Source organism: Lolium rigidum, chromosome 6, assembly GCF_022539505.1.
Source record: "Lolium rigidum isolate FL_2022 chromosome 6, APGP_CSIRO_Lrig_0.1, whole genome shotgun sequence".
Classification (NCBI taxonomy): Eukaryota; Viridiplantae; Streptophyta; class Magnoliopsida; order Poales; family Poaceae; genus Lolium; species Lolium rigidum.
In genome coordinates this window covers 138,329,778-138,344,357 of record NC_061513.1, presented here as the reverse complement: position 1 = coordinate 138,344,357, position 14,580 = coordinate 138,329,778, and the positions used below count along the sequence as shown (strand labels likewise).

General features: G+C 44.8%; 1 protein-coding gene across 1 annotated transcript; it reads right to left on the bottom strand.

Annotated features, from left to right (window-relative positions):
• Positions 1 to 2,181: 2,181 nt before the first annotated feature.
• LOC124665292 (protein DETOXIFICATION 14-like) lies at positions 2,182 to 7,510 on the bottom strand. The gene is made up of 7 exons (XM_047202715.1): positions 7,227 to 7,510; positions 3,733 to 4,277; positions 3,540 to 3,626; positions 3,399 to 3,455; positions 3,038 to 3,276; positions 2,753 to 2,958; positions 2,182 to 2,623 (listed from the first exon to the last, which is right to left on the bottom strand). The coding sequence occupies exons 1-7, from the start codon at positions 7,470 to 7,472 to the stop codon at positions 2,552 to 2,554; spliced, it is 1,452 nt and encodes a 483-aa protein (XP_047058671.1). The 5' UTR covers positions 7,473 to 7,510; the 3' UTR covers positions 2,182 to 2,551.
• Positions 7,511 to 14,580: the final 7,070 nt, after the last annotated feature.

Genomic DNA, 14,580 nt, shown 5'->3' with positions numbered 1-14,580 from the left:
AGCTTAGCAATAAACTATTAAAAAGGTAGATCATGAGAACATCAGATTGAAAGAGACCGGTATATCCTAGAGTAGTAGAAGTGCACTTGCCAATGATGCATATATTTTTTTCAGGATCTGTTTGGAACACGAGGATTTGGTTTGTTCGTTATACCACCTTCCATGTATTTTTTATTTACATGGCACATGCTTATAGGTTTTCTTATTGAATTATCATCTTGTAAAACGACTTCTGTGAGGTCATCGATTAACCGATGTTATACATATGCAGATGATTACATGTACCGCATATCCAGCGAGACAACGTCCATCACTCCTCTTCTGTTTGGGCCAAGCGCTCGCGGGCCTACTGTGCGCCTCCTCCCTTGTGTGCCAGAATTTACGACGAGGAAGATACTGGTCTATACAGTCTAATGTGAGAAGCATTACAATAATTCCAAGGTACAATTGGAAATCTTGATTTTTATTGTGCAGTTCTGCAAATGGATGTGTTAATCATGCATTACCCGAGAAAACTCCTCCATGTCTTCAGTAATTAGGGCTATGAAAAGTAGACCAGATTAATGGTGCCATGATTAAAAATGTTCCAGTTCCTCATAGATAAAACAAGCTAGATGGCAGATTTTCTATATAGAGAAGAAAATTAGGACGACATTCTGATTCCCATGATGAAAGCTAAAATAGTGCGACGTCGACAGGAAGAGCATGAGCTGGATTGCATCATACACATTGTTCATACAACCACAATAATTCCCACCATCCATTTTCCAAGATACAAATTTTTACGTTGGTTACATGTTTTGTTCAGCCATGTGTAGTTAATACTTATCGTGGATGAACAGTACCTCGCAGTGCAATATTTATTTGGATTAACCGAATCCTTTTTTCTTCGGCTACAAGATGTATGTTTTGTTCCGTTACTGAATTAGCATATATTTAGTTAACCCTAGAAAAATAAGATTTATTCACATTCGAATGAGCTTTTGACAAATATATAGGCAATTGAGATGTATTCTGAATCTGATGGAACAAAAGTGCTGAGAAATGAGTGTTCCAAGTTTACTTTTTCTCTCACGCGGGAATTCTTGGTCTGGGCGTTTCAAGTGTCGCCTCTAGATTCCACTAACTTGCATGTCCCTACTTGTTTGTATAAGACACAAAAAAATGTTTTCTAACAAAGCCATGCGTTTTAATGTCCACATTGTGAGCTCTTAGCTATAAATTTTTAGTATGAACAATGCTATTATTTTCAATCATGAGTTGTGCGAGTTCATAATTGAAAAAAATACAACTATAATTGAGGAATTAAGAAGCCGTAAAGTTTGGGCAAGGAACAAACTCATGTGAATTACTTACTGAATGAATCCTCTCAGTCATGTTATGATTATGTATTTCCATAAGTCCTCTCTAATAGCAAGTTCTTTTATTTGTTTAATAAATGGTTGCCTTTCATAAATAAGATGAGTGAACAAATTGAGACGATAATAATAGTCTCATCCGAGGATTTTGAACCCTGCCAAAATATTATATAAAATTGTTGGATATTTATAACTCGGATTGAAAACCACCACTATTACTGTTGTCGAGAGTGAGATGTTGGTAGGCTGGTGACTAGGAAGCACATTGGTGAAAAATCTAAAGCCAAGAGGTTGTCATGAAAGAAGGGTGAATGATGCAACCTTATACGTTTTGTGATTTATCGCGTAAAGAAAAATAATAAGAGAACCCGTAGCAACGCACGGGCATTCAACTAGTCAATAGATAACAACACAAACTACAATCTTGAATTTTTCTGATGTATCTATCTATTTTCGTGGGCTATGTTTCCCTCAATGGAAAGTGTCACTTTCAAAAAATTAAACAGGATGTCCTCGCATTTGCGAGGGCCACACTGCTAGTTCAACTAACTCCTACACGACCTGACATCACAAGAGGCAAACTTGGTCATAATATTAAACTTCAGGTCGTTGACGATTACGCTCAGCGGGGGAAGCGTCAGCACAATCTTTGTTCAGCGCCATCATCAGGAGCTGAGAATCTGTCTCAAGGATAGCATGAATCACTCCTAGTTGCTCGGCCAGTCGCACCGTCTGTACTACTGCTGCATTCAGCTCAGCATGAAACGCAATCGCTTCGGCCCGCCATTGCTGCCACAACCTCACCCATGTGATCACGAGCAACAATACCCCAACCTGCTTTGGTTATTTCTAGGAGTGAAAGCGGAAATGACCTTCAGAACATTTGATGATTCAGTTAGAAATAGCACGGATTTATCCCGAGTCTATACATCCAGATGTTACAGCCAACACATGCACACAAAACGTGGAGGCGAAGTCTCGAGCTGCCCATCATGTACCCTGTCGAGCAAAAACTAAGTGGAAATGAGGACCAGGGGATTCAGGAAAGATCATCCCGTGCCATTCCGCTGCGGACTCCATAGATGTAAAGATGGAGGAAAGCAGTGGTTCACGGTGTCCTCTTCCTCTACAATCTACATGATCACTTCCCGAGTCCCGACAGCGATGAGATGCACAAAATTGCAGTGTAACTACTACTCTAGTAGATATCTCGACTCGGACTCCGTTACCTTCTCACTTAGCGACCTCTCCCTAGCTTTGTCAGCCTGCACGAAGATGCAATGAACCGTGAGATAGGTATAAACTCTTCCAACGATGCATCGGACTGTTCGTTATGAGTCTTAGGTGTGAAAGTGGGTTCAGACGTTCAGTTCAGATGGAGATGAAGAACAAACCATCTTTTGCCAGTCGGTGAAAAACGTGACGGCGGAGAGAAGCGTGCTCTGTGAGATCGACCCACATATGATACCTATCCAGAGCCCTTTTGCTCCCATTTTCAGAACAAAACCGAGGAGCATCGCCATCGGGATCCCAAGCAAGTAGAACGAGCCGAGGTTGATGTAAGCGCCCACGTGCTGCCACCCACATCCTCGAGCAATACCTGACGAAGAAACAGATGTTACACGCCGCTGCAAACATTTGTCAGGGCATACAGAACAGTTTGATCTCAGGTGACTGACCTGAGAGAACTCCTTGGAGACCATCCGTAACCACAGTGATGCAGACTAGAGGAACCATCGCCGCAACGGCGGATACGACCTGGTCCTCGCTGCTGTAAGCATGGCCCAAGAGGCACCGGGACAGCAAAAGAGTTCCACTGACGATCACCGCCTCTGTCACTGCTATCGACATCACCACACGGACTGCCGATCGAGCTCCTTCAGGGTTTGCAGCACCCAGTTCGTTTGCTACTCGCGTGCTGCTCATTAGATAACAAAAGTAAAAAAAAAATACAGAATCAATTAACAAACAGATATTGTTTCCAAGCAGCAAAAGAAAAAATGTATCCTCCATGTAGTTAATTGGCTTCATGGTTCATACCTTCCACCCGCTCCAAGCCCAAAGGGTATAGTGAATAGTAATGTTATACTCGTGAGGCTGTAGAAAAAGAGTATGTAACATAAGGTCAAACATTGATGGACTAGCAGATTTATGCCACATAATACAGTGACCATATCTTACCAAATTGATAGAACTGAGGTCTGAAGCTCTGGGTTGGGTAGAAGCCCCGACATGAGAATAAGGAGCTCAAATGACCACCACTCAAGACTGAACAAAAGTACAAAACAAATATAAACATGACATGATTGGCCACAGGTAACTGGAAATTCAAAAGCAGAGGCAATGCAGTTCCCAGTCAGGTTCCGGTGATTACCACATCATCAGTGCAGAGGGCAGAGCTAAGCGCAGGAACACACCCACTCCTCTGAAGGCCTTGATCGTCGGCGGCGTGCGCGTCTCCCTGCAGGAGCTCGACATCACGATGTATGCTACGAGCATGGCCACATTGATCCAGTAGGACACGCTGATCGCCAGAGCGGCGCCGGTGTACCCCATTCCGGTCCTGAACACCAGCACCCAGCACAGTGGTACATGCAACGCCAGCGTCGCCACGGAAGACAGGAGCAGTGGCACAATCAAGCTCTGAGACTGCAGGAATTTGGTGATCGGCTGGATCAGCGCATTCGCGAACAGTCCTGGGATCAGCCAGACGATGTATCTCCCTGCTCCGTGCGCGATCAGGGGGTCCTGACCGATCAGGACCAGGATTTTGCCCATGAACACCCATAGCAGTGACAAAGGGACGCACACCACCAGGAGGGTGACGATGGCTCTGTAGGTGTGCAGCCCGAGATTGTGGTATTGCTTTGCACCGTAGGCTTGGCCACAGAGAGTCTCCAGTGCACTTGCCATGCCGATCTGTTTCACAAATCAATTCAGTGGTTTGATTTTCTTTTTGAGGATATTATTCAGTGCTTTGATAAACAGTAGCCAAATAGCAAGTCAAGTGAAAATATCTTAGTAGCAGGTAGATGAGTAAATATGGCCTGCTCAGGTAAACAATTATTTACAAAAGCTACTGTTTAGCAAATACTTCCTCAGTTTCATATTAGTTGTCGCTGATTTAGTACGTATTAAATCAGCGACAACAAGTATGGAACGGACAGAGTAACTGTGACAAAAAAGCTGATCTCACCTAATGGGGTGTCTGCCAATTTCTTCATCTTTCTAGATGACAATTGGCTGACTAAAGAAATTCCGAGACACTGATGACTCGCCTAAAATAAAGTACTCCCTCCGATTCATATTACTTGACACTAATATTGATGTATCAAGACATATTTTAATTGTAGATACATCCATTCCGATGGCAAGTAATATGGATCAGAGCGAGCAGTACCTCATAGTCCGGTCGTACCCCTTACTACGTGACATCGTATCACACAATGGAAAATGACCTTTGGAGGTAGGTAATATAGACTTTCTTTGAAGAAAACCAACTTTAAATTACTGGGGGAAGAAATCAAACATGACAAAAATATGTAAAACACGTTTCAGAGGAAAGATGCTTTGAATGGTTTCTCAAACTGAATACTACTCTTCGGAAATCCATTCCGGCAGTGCCACGCCCTTGGCAGCAGACGATGCTGACGTCAATTTCTTCATCTTTCAAGACAACAATGAGCTCAGACACTGACAACTCGCCTAACAATCAAGTCGGTCGTACCCCTAATTACGTGATAACATCATATCACGCAATGTAAAATGACCTTTGGAGGTACTAGGTAAACTATCTTTCAAGAAAACAATCTTTAAGTACTGGTGGAAGAAATCGAACCCGACAAAAGTATGTGAAACACGTTTCGGTGAAAAAGATACTCTGAATGGTTCCTGCAAACTGACTAGTACTACTTGATGGCTGCGGAATACGTAGCTTTCAAGCGGTGTCATCACGCCCTTGGCAGCAGACTAGTTGGCATAAGAAAATAGTGCTTTACACCGATCAGAAATCTCATAGCGCCCACTAGTTCAGTCTCATTAGTCTCATAATTCACACTAGAAAAATCAAAGTCACATGGTAGTCCAAGTATCCAACTTAACATATTATGCTGCTAAACTGAACCACCCTATAGTTGTAAATAAACAGAATAAAGAACCAGTGGGCTAGACTCTTAGTGTTTTCCTTGTCTGAATTTCAAGATGGCAACAGTCTGGATGAGCCAAGAACACAACATTTACCGTGGCCTAATCGAGCTGGACGACCAGAGCCGAGGGAATGCACAACATGCATGCAACAGTAAATCAAGGTGAGGGCAAAAAAAGAACAAGAAACGCTAAACAGAATGTGGAATATGCGAAAAAAAGGAAAAGGAACGGAAAGAGCGGTGAGAATAAGAGCATCTCCAGTCGCGTCCCCCAAAGGTCATTTGGGGGACGGCGGACAAGAAATGGAGAAAAACGCGTTCCAGTCGCGTCCCCCAAAGCTAATTAGAGCCTCATTTTATGTCCGGTGTCCCCGGTAGAGACTCTATACCGGGGACGCCGGACACAAAAATAGCGTCCGGACGCATGCATGCAGTCCCTACTCCCCACATGTCATTCTCTTTTCCCACACTTTCTCTCACCTACTTTTCCCACATGGGGTGGTCCCTTCTATTAAAATGCATGCATCCAGACGCTGTTTGAGGGATGCGACTAGAAAGGGTCTCTTTTTTGTACAGATTTTTAGTCTCTTTTTGTCCGGCGCGGTCCTAAACGTCCCCCAAATCATTTGTGCCGGACGTTTTTTGAGGGACGCGACTGGATATGCTATAAGGGGTTCACGGACGAGGATGCTGAATGGAGGGAGTAACTGTGACAAAAAATTGATCTCGCCTAATAGGGTGTCTGCCAATTTCTTCATCTTTCTAGATGACAATTGGCTGACTAAAGAAGTTCTGATGACTCGCCTAAAATCAAGTACCTATACCCCTTACTATGTGATATCATATCACACAATGGAAAATGACGTTTGAGGTAGGTAACATAGACTCTTTTTTCACGAAAACAAACTTTAATTACTGGTGGAAGAAATCAAACATGGCAAAAGTATGTAAAACCCGTTTCAGAGGAAACATGCTTTGAATGGTTCCTGAAAACTGAGTACTACTCTTGATGGCTGCGGAGAACCATTCCTGCAGTGCCACGCCCTTGGTCGCAGACTATGCTAATGTCAATTTCTTCATCTTTCAAGACTACAATGAGCTGACTAAACAAAATTAAAGTGCTGGTGGAAGTAATCAAACCCGACAAAAGTATGTGAAACCCGTTCCAGAGAAAAAGATATACTCTGAATGGTTCCTGAAAACTGACTACCACTCGGTGGCTGCGGAACACGTAGCTTTCCAGCGGTGTCATCACGCCCTTGGCAGCAGACTAGCTGGCATAAGAAATCGCATAGCTCCCACTAGTTCAGTCTCGTCAGTCTCATAATTCACACTAGAAAAATCAAAGTCACATGGCCGTCCAAGTATCCAACTTAACATAATAGTATACCACTAAACTCTACCATCTAAAGGTTGTAAATAAACTGAATTAAGAATTAGTGGGCTGGACTCTTAGTGTTCTCCTTGTCTGAATTTCGAGATGGCAACAGCCTGGATGAGCCAAGAACACCGCATTACAGTGGCCAAATCTATCGAACTAGGCGACCAGAGCCGAGGAATGCCACGACATGCAACACTCAGAAATGAAAATAAGTTGAGACGTTGTTTATATACTAGGCAAAAAAGAACAACAAGAAACCGTAAACAGAATGCGGAATATGCGAAAAGAGGATCCAAAAGGAACGGAAAGAGGAGCGGTGAGGGGGATAAGCTGTGTACGGACGAGGAGGCTGAAGCCGGAGACGGATGCGAGGGAGGTGGCGATGGCGGCGGAGGAGAGCGGGAGGACGCCCGGGAGGTGGCCGACCATCATGTTGGAGGAGACCTGCACGGCGTACTGCGACAGGCTCACCGCCACCATGGGCAGCGCCAGGTACGCCAGCTTCCCGGTCTCGCTCCTCCAGTACCCCTTCTCCTCCCCGGCAGCATCCCCCTGATCCTTCCGCGGCAGCAGCGGCGCCTCCGCCATCGCGCCCAAGATCGATCGATCCTCGCCTCTGCTGATATCGATCTTTCTGCGGGTGGGATTGGGAGCTCGGGCCTGTTGTGTGCCTGCGCTCGCGGGCAGAGAGCTGAGTTATACGCGCGCGCGGGGTTGGGGGCCGGATGGGATCGGCGGAACGTGTGTGTGTGTTTTGGTCAGGACGGCTGCTTGGGCACGGCGCCGAGTCGTTGCCGTCGTCGTGATGGTGACACACGCTTAAAGAAAACATGGTACCGTGGGGGTATGTTAACGTGAATCTTCTCCTTGTCCCACATCGTGCCGGTTGACGGCACAAAATCCGGAGATAGACCGCCAAATATATTCGCTGTATGCTCCAACTCTGAGACAAAAGCAGGGGCCTGGACAAAAGTGTGACCGAGTAGAGCAAGAACAACAGTAGAATTGACTGAATCTAATGTATTATCGTATCACCTATACCTAACTTTACAGTCAATATGATCATACCCGCCTACGGTTTTTCTGACCTAGACGTCTGGCGATCGGCGATCGCGATGCGACTAGGGTTTCTGCCTCCTGCGCCGGTGCTTCACCGACGGGGAGTTCTTCTTTTCCGTCCGCTCTGGGTACAGGCGCTTCCTCCAGGTGTCTGGCGATGGCGTCCCCTCAAGCAAGTGCGACAAATCTTGCGTCGGGGTCGGGATCACGGAAGCAAGGTGACCTAGATGATATGCTGATGCGTTTGGGGATTGATGAAGATGAAATCGATGATCTAGTCTTCGAGGATGAAACTGATGTCCCGAAAAAAGGTATGAGGTGGACGGCATTAGCTAAGGTTCATACTGCAAATCCTTTTAGTCCGCAAACCTTTGAACAGCATATGCGTGTTGCTTGGAGCCCGGCGAAAGAGATCATCTTCACTCCCCTAGAGGATAAGCTTTTTTCTATCCAATGTTCTTGCCTGGGCGATTGGATCAAGGTCGAGCAAGGGGGCCCTTGGTTGTTCCGCCAGAACGCTATTTCCATCGAACCTTATGACGGTCTGGCTGCTATTGATTCTATTGATTTAAATTTCATTACAGTATGGATACAGATTCATAAATTGCCGATCGGATATAGGAACAAAGGATTGGTCAAAAACCTAGTAGAGAAGAAAGTTGGGAAGTTTGTCTCGGTTGAACTGAAAGTGCAAGGTGTTGGAAACTTTGTCAGAGTTAGAGTTCGTCTGGATGTTCGAAAACCACTTGCAAGGGTTGTGACTATCTCTCGTGATGGTCAAAGAGAATTCTATGCTGTGAAATACGAGAAGATCCCTAAATTCTGCGGGGTTTGTGGTCTGTTTGGGCATATATACACTGAATGCGGGACTGGGGAGCATGACGAAAGCACTCTGAAGTGGGGGGATTTTATCAAGGCAGACTTTGAAACTTGGCATGGTCGATCTGCGAATGGGAATAGAGGGGGCTTTGGAGGGGGACGAGGACGGGATCAGGCTGGCAGAGGTCGTGGTATGCTTGGACGTGATGTTAATATTAGTTTGAGATACAATGCTTTGCACAGTACAGAAGATGCTAATGCCGAGTTGGAGGATAAAGGGACAAGTCCGGTTAAGACAGGGGCCCTAGCACATGATGGGGAGCAATCCGGTTTGGCAGCAAAGAGAGGTTTAACCTTTGAGGAGGGAGAGTGATGAGGACATCCTACCTCACTACCACCTCCGTCATTACCAACTGAAGATGAACCTGCTGTGAAGCTCAAGTCCAATGAAGTTCGGATTGGACCTATTACAAGAGCTCGTGTGAAGCTACTTAAACAACAGGTGAACTTGTTCCTAAACGATACTTTGATTGATCAGAACTTTGTACTAGCTAAGTCATATTACTTATGTATCATCAGGTATGAAGAGGAGACAAGCATCGCACGAGGAGGACATGAGCAGCTAGACGTGAAGATGGACGTGGAGCTGGACAAGGAACTGGACATGAAGATATCTCATGGACGCGCGAGGGAGGAGCGGGAGGCATGCGCGAGAGGAGAAGACGAAGTCCAGGCCGGCCCAAGCACCCGGTCGGACCGGCCGCCACGCCGGCGCGCCCGGTCCCCGGCCCGGTCCAACCGGGCGGCGAGGCCGGATCCACCCCGGCGCCGACAGGGCGCCACGCTGATGCCAACCGGGAGGGTTACTGCGCGACACTTCGCCTGCCCGGTTGCAACCCGGTCCCTGGCCCGGTTTGAACCGGCCAGCCCGGTCCCAGGCCCGGTTGACCGGCCCCCAGACCGGCCGTGTCCGAGTCTGTCTCGACCAGATCTATTCTGGGTCGGTTATTTTCGTACTTTTTCGACCTGAGGTCGTCCCGGATGCCTAGTTTTACCGCTCGACAGGCTGCTCGTTAGGGTTTTGGTGCTTTGCATATCTTGTTGGCCGTGTTATCAAGGAGTTGTGTCATAAAATCAAAAAAAAAGAGAAAATTCAAATGAAGCAAAAAGAGCTACATAGCTGCGTATTATACAAAGAGAAAATACAAAAAGAAAAGTGAAGTGCTAGAAGAATCAAGTGAAGGCCTAAGTTTACTTTACTGCACCCGTAGTTGAGCAATCTTGTGCCTGTCTCGTTGAGCTTTGCTAGCGTCTCTCTAGTGCATTGCAACCTTTCTTACATATAGTTGCATTGCCACATTTATCGCCTTGTGTGAGTATCATTGGTTGTCTACGGTCAGCGCTAGAGCTTGTTATTGGTGCAAATAGGTAGCCTACCTACAGCCCCACATATATCCTGCTTTGCCGTGTGATTTGTTCTTATACCCTTGATATTCGCTTCGCTACATCCGTGCAATAGTTGTTACTAAAAGTGGTAAGCAACACTAATTTACTTTGGAACGGTAAGATTTCCTTTTCTTATCAGTTTTGAGTGAGTTGTGAGAGTACCACCATATATTTTTGATTTAGTGCACTAATCTACTAACGATGTCTGCTAGTGATCACAAACTTGTTAACCAGGAAAACAAGAATTCTGCAGATATCATCACATGGAGGGAGTTTGAGGCTCTTCGTAATGAGATGCGACGTGAATTCCGCGCTCAGGATGATGAGCTTAAAGGGACGGTCCAAGAGATCTCCCAAAAGCTGGATGCTACAAATGAGACCGTCACTGGAATGCAAGATCAAATGACGGATATTCAACGCACTCTTCGAACTTTGCAAATGTCTGTTGAGAACCTTACAAATCGACAGCAACAACAACATGAAGACGCTGATGAAGTACCTGGTCGTGGTGATCGTCCTCGTGGTTGGGCTCCGCTTCACCGCAATGGTCGTGGACATGATGAGGAAGATGGTTTGGGTAAGCCTAAGTTCTCTATACCCAAGTTTGAAGGAGGAGCTGATGTTGAAGAATACCTCACTTGGGAGCTCAAGATTGAGAAGTTATGGAACTTACATCCGAACTACACTGAAGATAGGAAGATCAAGCTTGCTTCTTTCGAATTTGATGGCTATGCATTGCGTTGGTGGGATGCACTGGTTCGTAATCGAAACGAGGATGGTGAGCAGCCTATTGTCACATGGCGTGCTATGAAGGAAGCGATGAATTCTCGTTTTGTGACCACTAATTATTTGCGTACAATATATGATAAGTTGACCTTATTGAGGCAAGGTGTGAAGACTGTTGATGAGTACTACATGGAGATGGAGTTGCTTATGCAGCGTGGCCGTGTCCGTGAGTCTCTAGAGATGACAATGCAGCGTTTTCTCAACGGATTGAAGTATGATATCAAAGGCATTGTTCGTCACTATAGTTACACCAATATGAATCAATTGTTACATCATGCAAGAGAAGCTGAATCGCAAATGGTTGAAGAAGCGAAGGTCAAAGGTCGTGCTACGGGAGCTGGGCGCTTCACACCCTGCGTGCCCCCACCTACGGCGCCGGCGCCATCGACCCGCTCCGCACCTTACTCTACTCCGCCTAGCAAGCCGGTCTCCAATGTGTCTAACACAAAGAAGTCTGAATCTGCTGCAAGTACGAGTGGCTCTAACATGTCTACTGCGCGCAACCGTGATATGGCTTGTCATACATGTGGTGGCAAAGGTGACTTCAAGAGAGATTGTCCTAACCGCAAAGTCATGATTATCAATGAGGACAATGAGTATGAGACTGGAGATGATGTTGATCCTAATGCTCCAGAAGATGATGACTATGACACTGATGGTGAAGATGCATATCCGTCCGATGCTCGCACCATTGTTGTGTCGCGACGTGCTCTTAATGTGTTGCCTAGTGCATCTACTCAGCGCTGCAATTTGTTCCAAACGAAGGCTTTAGTTGGTCCTGACAAGGCTTGCAAGGTTATTATTGATGGCGGGAGTTGCCGCAATTTAGCAAGCAAGGAGTTGTGTACCAAGCTGAAGTTGAAGTATCTACCGCACCGCATCCATACTATATTCAGTGGTTGAGCGACAATGGTGAGATGAAGGTAAACCACATGGTGCGTGTTGAGTTTGCTATTGGACCGTATAAGGATTGCATTGACTTTGATGGGGTTCCTATGACGGTGTGTCACCTACTATTGGGTCGGCCTTGGATATATGATCGTTCTGTGCAACACAATGGCCGTGCCAATACATATCACTTGGAGTTCAAGGGCAAGAAAATCAACTTACAGCTTATGTTACCACAACAAATTGTCAATGAGTCTCGTCAGAAAGTTGAAGTAAACTTGGAGGATGCTTCTTTAGATAGGCGAGAGAATTGTAATGTCGTGAGTGATATAACGAAAAGTGAGCGAGTGAATTCTTTAGTCTCATTAGCCACCAAAGAAGACATGAGAGAATTTAGTGAGGATCCTACATCCATGCCTCTTGTGCTCTTGTACAGGGGTACGGTTTTGGTTTCTAACGACATGACACCTCTTCCTCTTGGTGTTTCTAATGTTTTGCAGGAATTTGGCGACGTGTTTCTGGATGAGGTACCCGCAGGACTACCACCATTGCGAGGTATTGAGCATCAAATCGACTTGATTCACGGAGCTTCGCTACCAAATCGGGCACCATATAGAACAAACCCCGAAGAGATGAAGGAGATACAAAAGCAAGTACAAGCGCTACTCGACAAAGGTTATATCCGCATAAGCCTTAGTCCTTGTGTTGTTCCTGTTATTTTAGTTCCTAAGAAAGATAGTGCATGGCGTATGTGCGTAGATTGTAGAGCTATAAACAACATTACTATTCGATATCGTCACCCTATTCCCCGTTTAGAGGATATGTTAGATGAATTGAGTGGTGCTGTTGTGTTCTCTAAAATTGATTTGCGTAGTGGTTATCATCAAATTAGGATGAAATAAGGGGATGAATGGAAAACAACCTTTAAAACAAAATTTGGTTTATATGAGTGGTTAGTAATGTCTTTTGGTTTGACTAATGCACCTAGCACTTTCATGAGACTAATGAACCATGTTTTGCGTGAATTTATTGGCAAGTTTGTGGTTGTGTACTTTGATGACATATTAATCTACAGCCGCAATGAATCTGATCATACTATACATATTCGACATGTTTTGCAAGTGTTGCGTGATAATAAAATCTATGGTAATCTTGAGAAGTGCACATTTTGCAAAGATAAGGTCATATTTCTGGGTTATATTGTCTCTCAGCATGGAGTAGAAGTAGATGTGTCTAAAATTGAAGTTATTCAAAATTGGCCTACTCCCATGAATGTTAGTCAAGTTAGAAGTTTTCATGGTCTAGCTAGGTTTTATAGAAGATTTTTGCCCAACTTTAGTACTATTGTTGCACCTTTGAATGACTTAACTAAAAAGGGTGTAATATTTGAGTGGGGTGTAGCCCAAGATCATGCTTTTGATGAACTAAAGAGATTGTTAACTTCTGCACCGTTGCTTGCACTTCCTGATTTCAATAAGCAATTTGAGATTGAATGTGATGGTAGTGGTATTGGAATTGGTGGTGTGTTGATGGAAGAGGGTCGTCCCATTGCATATTTTTCTGAGAAACTGTCTGGTGCTAAGTTGAACTATCCTATATATGATAAAGAATTGTATGCTTTAATTAGAGTTCTTGAGGTTTGGCAACATTACTTGTGGCCAAAAGAATTTATCATACATTCCGATCATGAAGCTTTAAAATACCCGAAAGCTCAGTCTACTTTGCATAAGCGTCTTGCCAAGTGGGTTGAGTTCATTGAGTCTTTTCCATACATTATTAAGCATAAGAAGGGAAAAGATAAGATCGTTGCTGATGCTCTATCTAGGAAGAATATGCTATTAACTCAACTTGATGTTAAAATTCCTGGATTACAAGTACTATGTGATTTGTATGCCATCGATCATGATTTTGCTGAACCATATCGCTTATGTGCTCTTGGTAAAGCATGGGAAAAATATCACATACATGATGGGTTCTTGTTTAGAGCTAACAAACTATTTGTTCCAGAATCGTCTGTGCGTTTGCTCTTATTGCAGGAATCACATGCTGGAGGTTTGATGGGTCACTTTGGGCGTGAGAAGACGCTACTCATGCTAGCTGACCACTTTTATTGGCCAAAGATGAGGCGGGATGTGGACAGGTATGTGAAGAGGTGCATTACTTGCAACAAGTCCAAGTCCAAGCTGAACGGTTTGTATACTCCTTTACCGACACCTACTACACCATGGGAGGATATAAGTATGGATTTTTTGTTGGGTTTGCCGCGTACTAAGAGAGGCCACGATTTTATATTTGTGGTAGTGGACAGATTTTCTAAGATGTCACACTTTATTGCCTGCCACAAAAGCGACGATGCGTCGCATATTGCTAACCTGTTTTTCAGGAGATTGTACGTCTACATGGAGTCCAGAAGACTATTGTTTTTGATCGTGACATGAAGTTTATGAGCTACTTCTGGAAGATGTTGTGGAGAAAGCTGGGGACGAAGCTACTGTTCAGTACTACTTACCATCCCCAAACTGATGGTCAAACTGAAGTGGTGAATAGAACATTGTCACAATTGTTGAGATCCATGATAAAGAAGAATCTGAAGGAGTGGGAAGAGTGTTTGCCGCATGTGGACACTACAAGAAAAGTTGCCATGGCCGACGAAGTTGAAGTCGCGCCGTGGTTGCTGGTGTACCATGGCCGACGATTT

Coding starts and splice junctions, on each gene's coding strand:
- LOC124665292 (XM_047202715.1), bottom strand. CDS start 7,472: ATGGCGGAGGCGCCGCTGCTGCCGCGGAAGGATCAGGGGGATGCTGCC. Junction 3,456..3,539: donor ACCTCAGTTCTATCAATTTG/GTAAGATATGGT, acceptor CTTTTTCTACAG/CCTCACGAGTATAACATTAC. Junction 2,959..3,037: donor TCTCCAAGGAGTTCTCTCAG/GTCAGTCACCTG, acceptor TTTCTTCGTCAG/GTATTGCTCGAGGATGTGGG.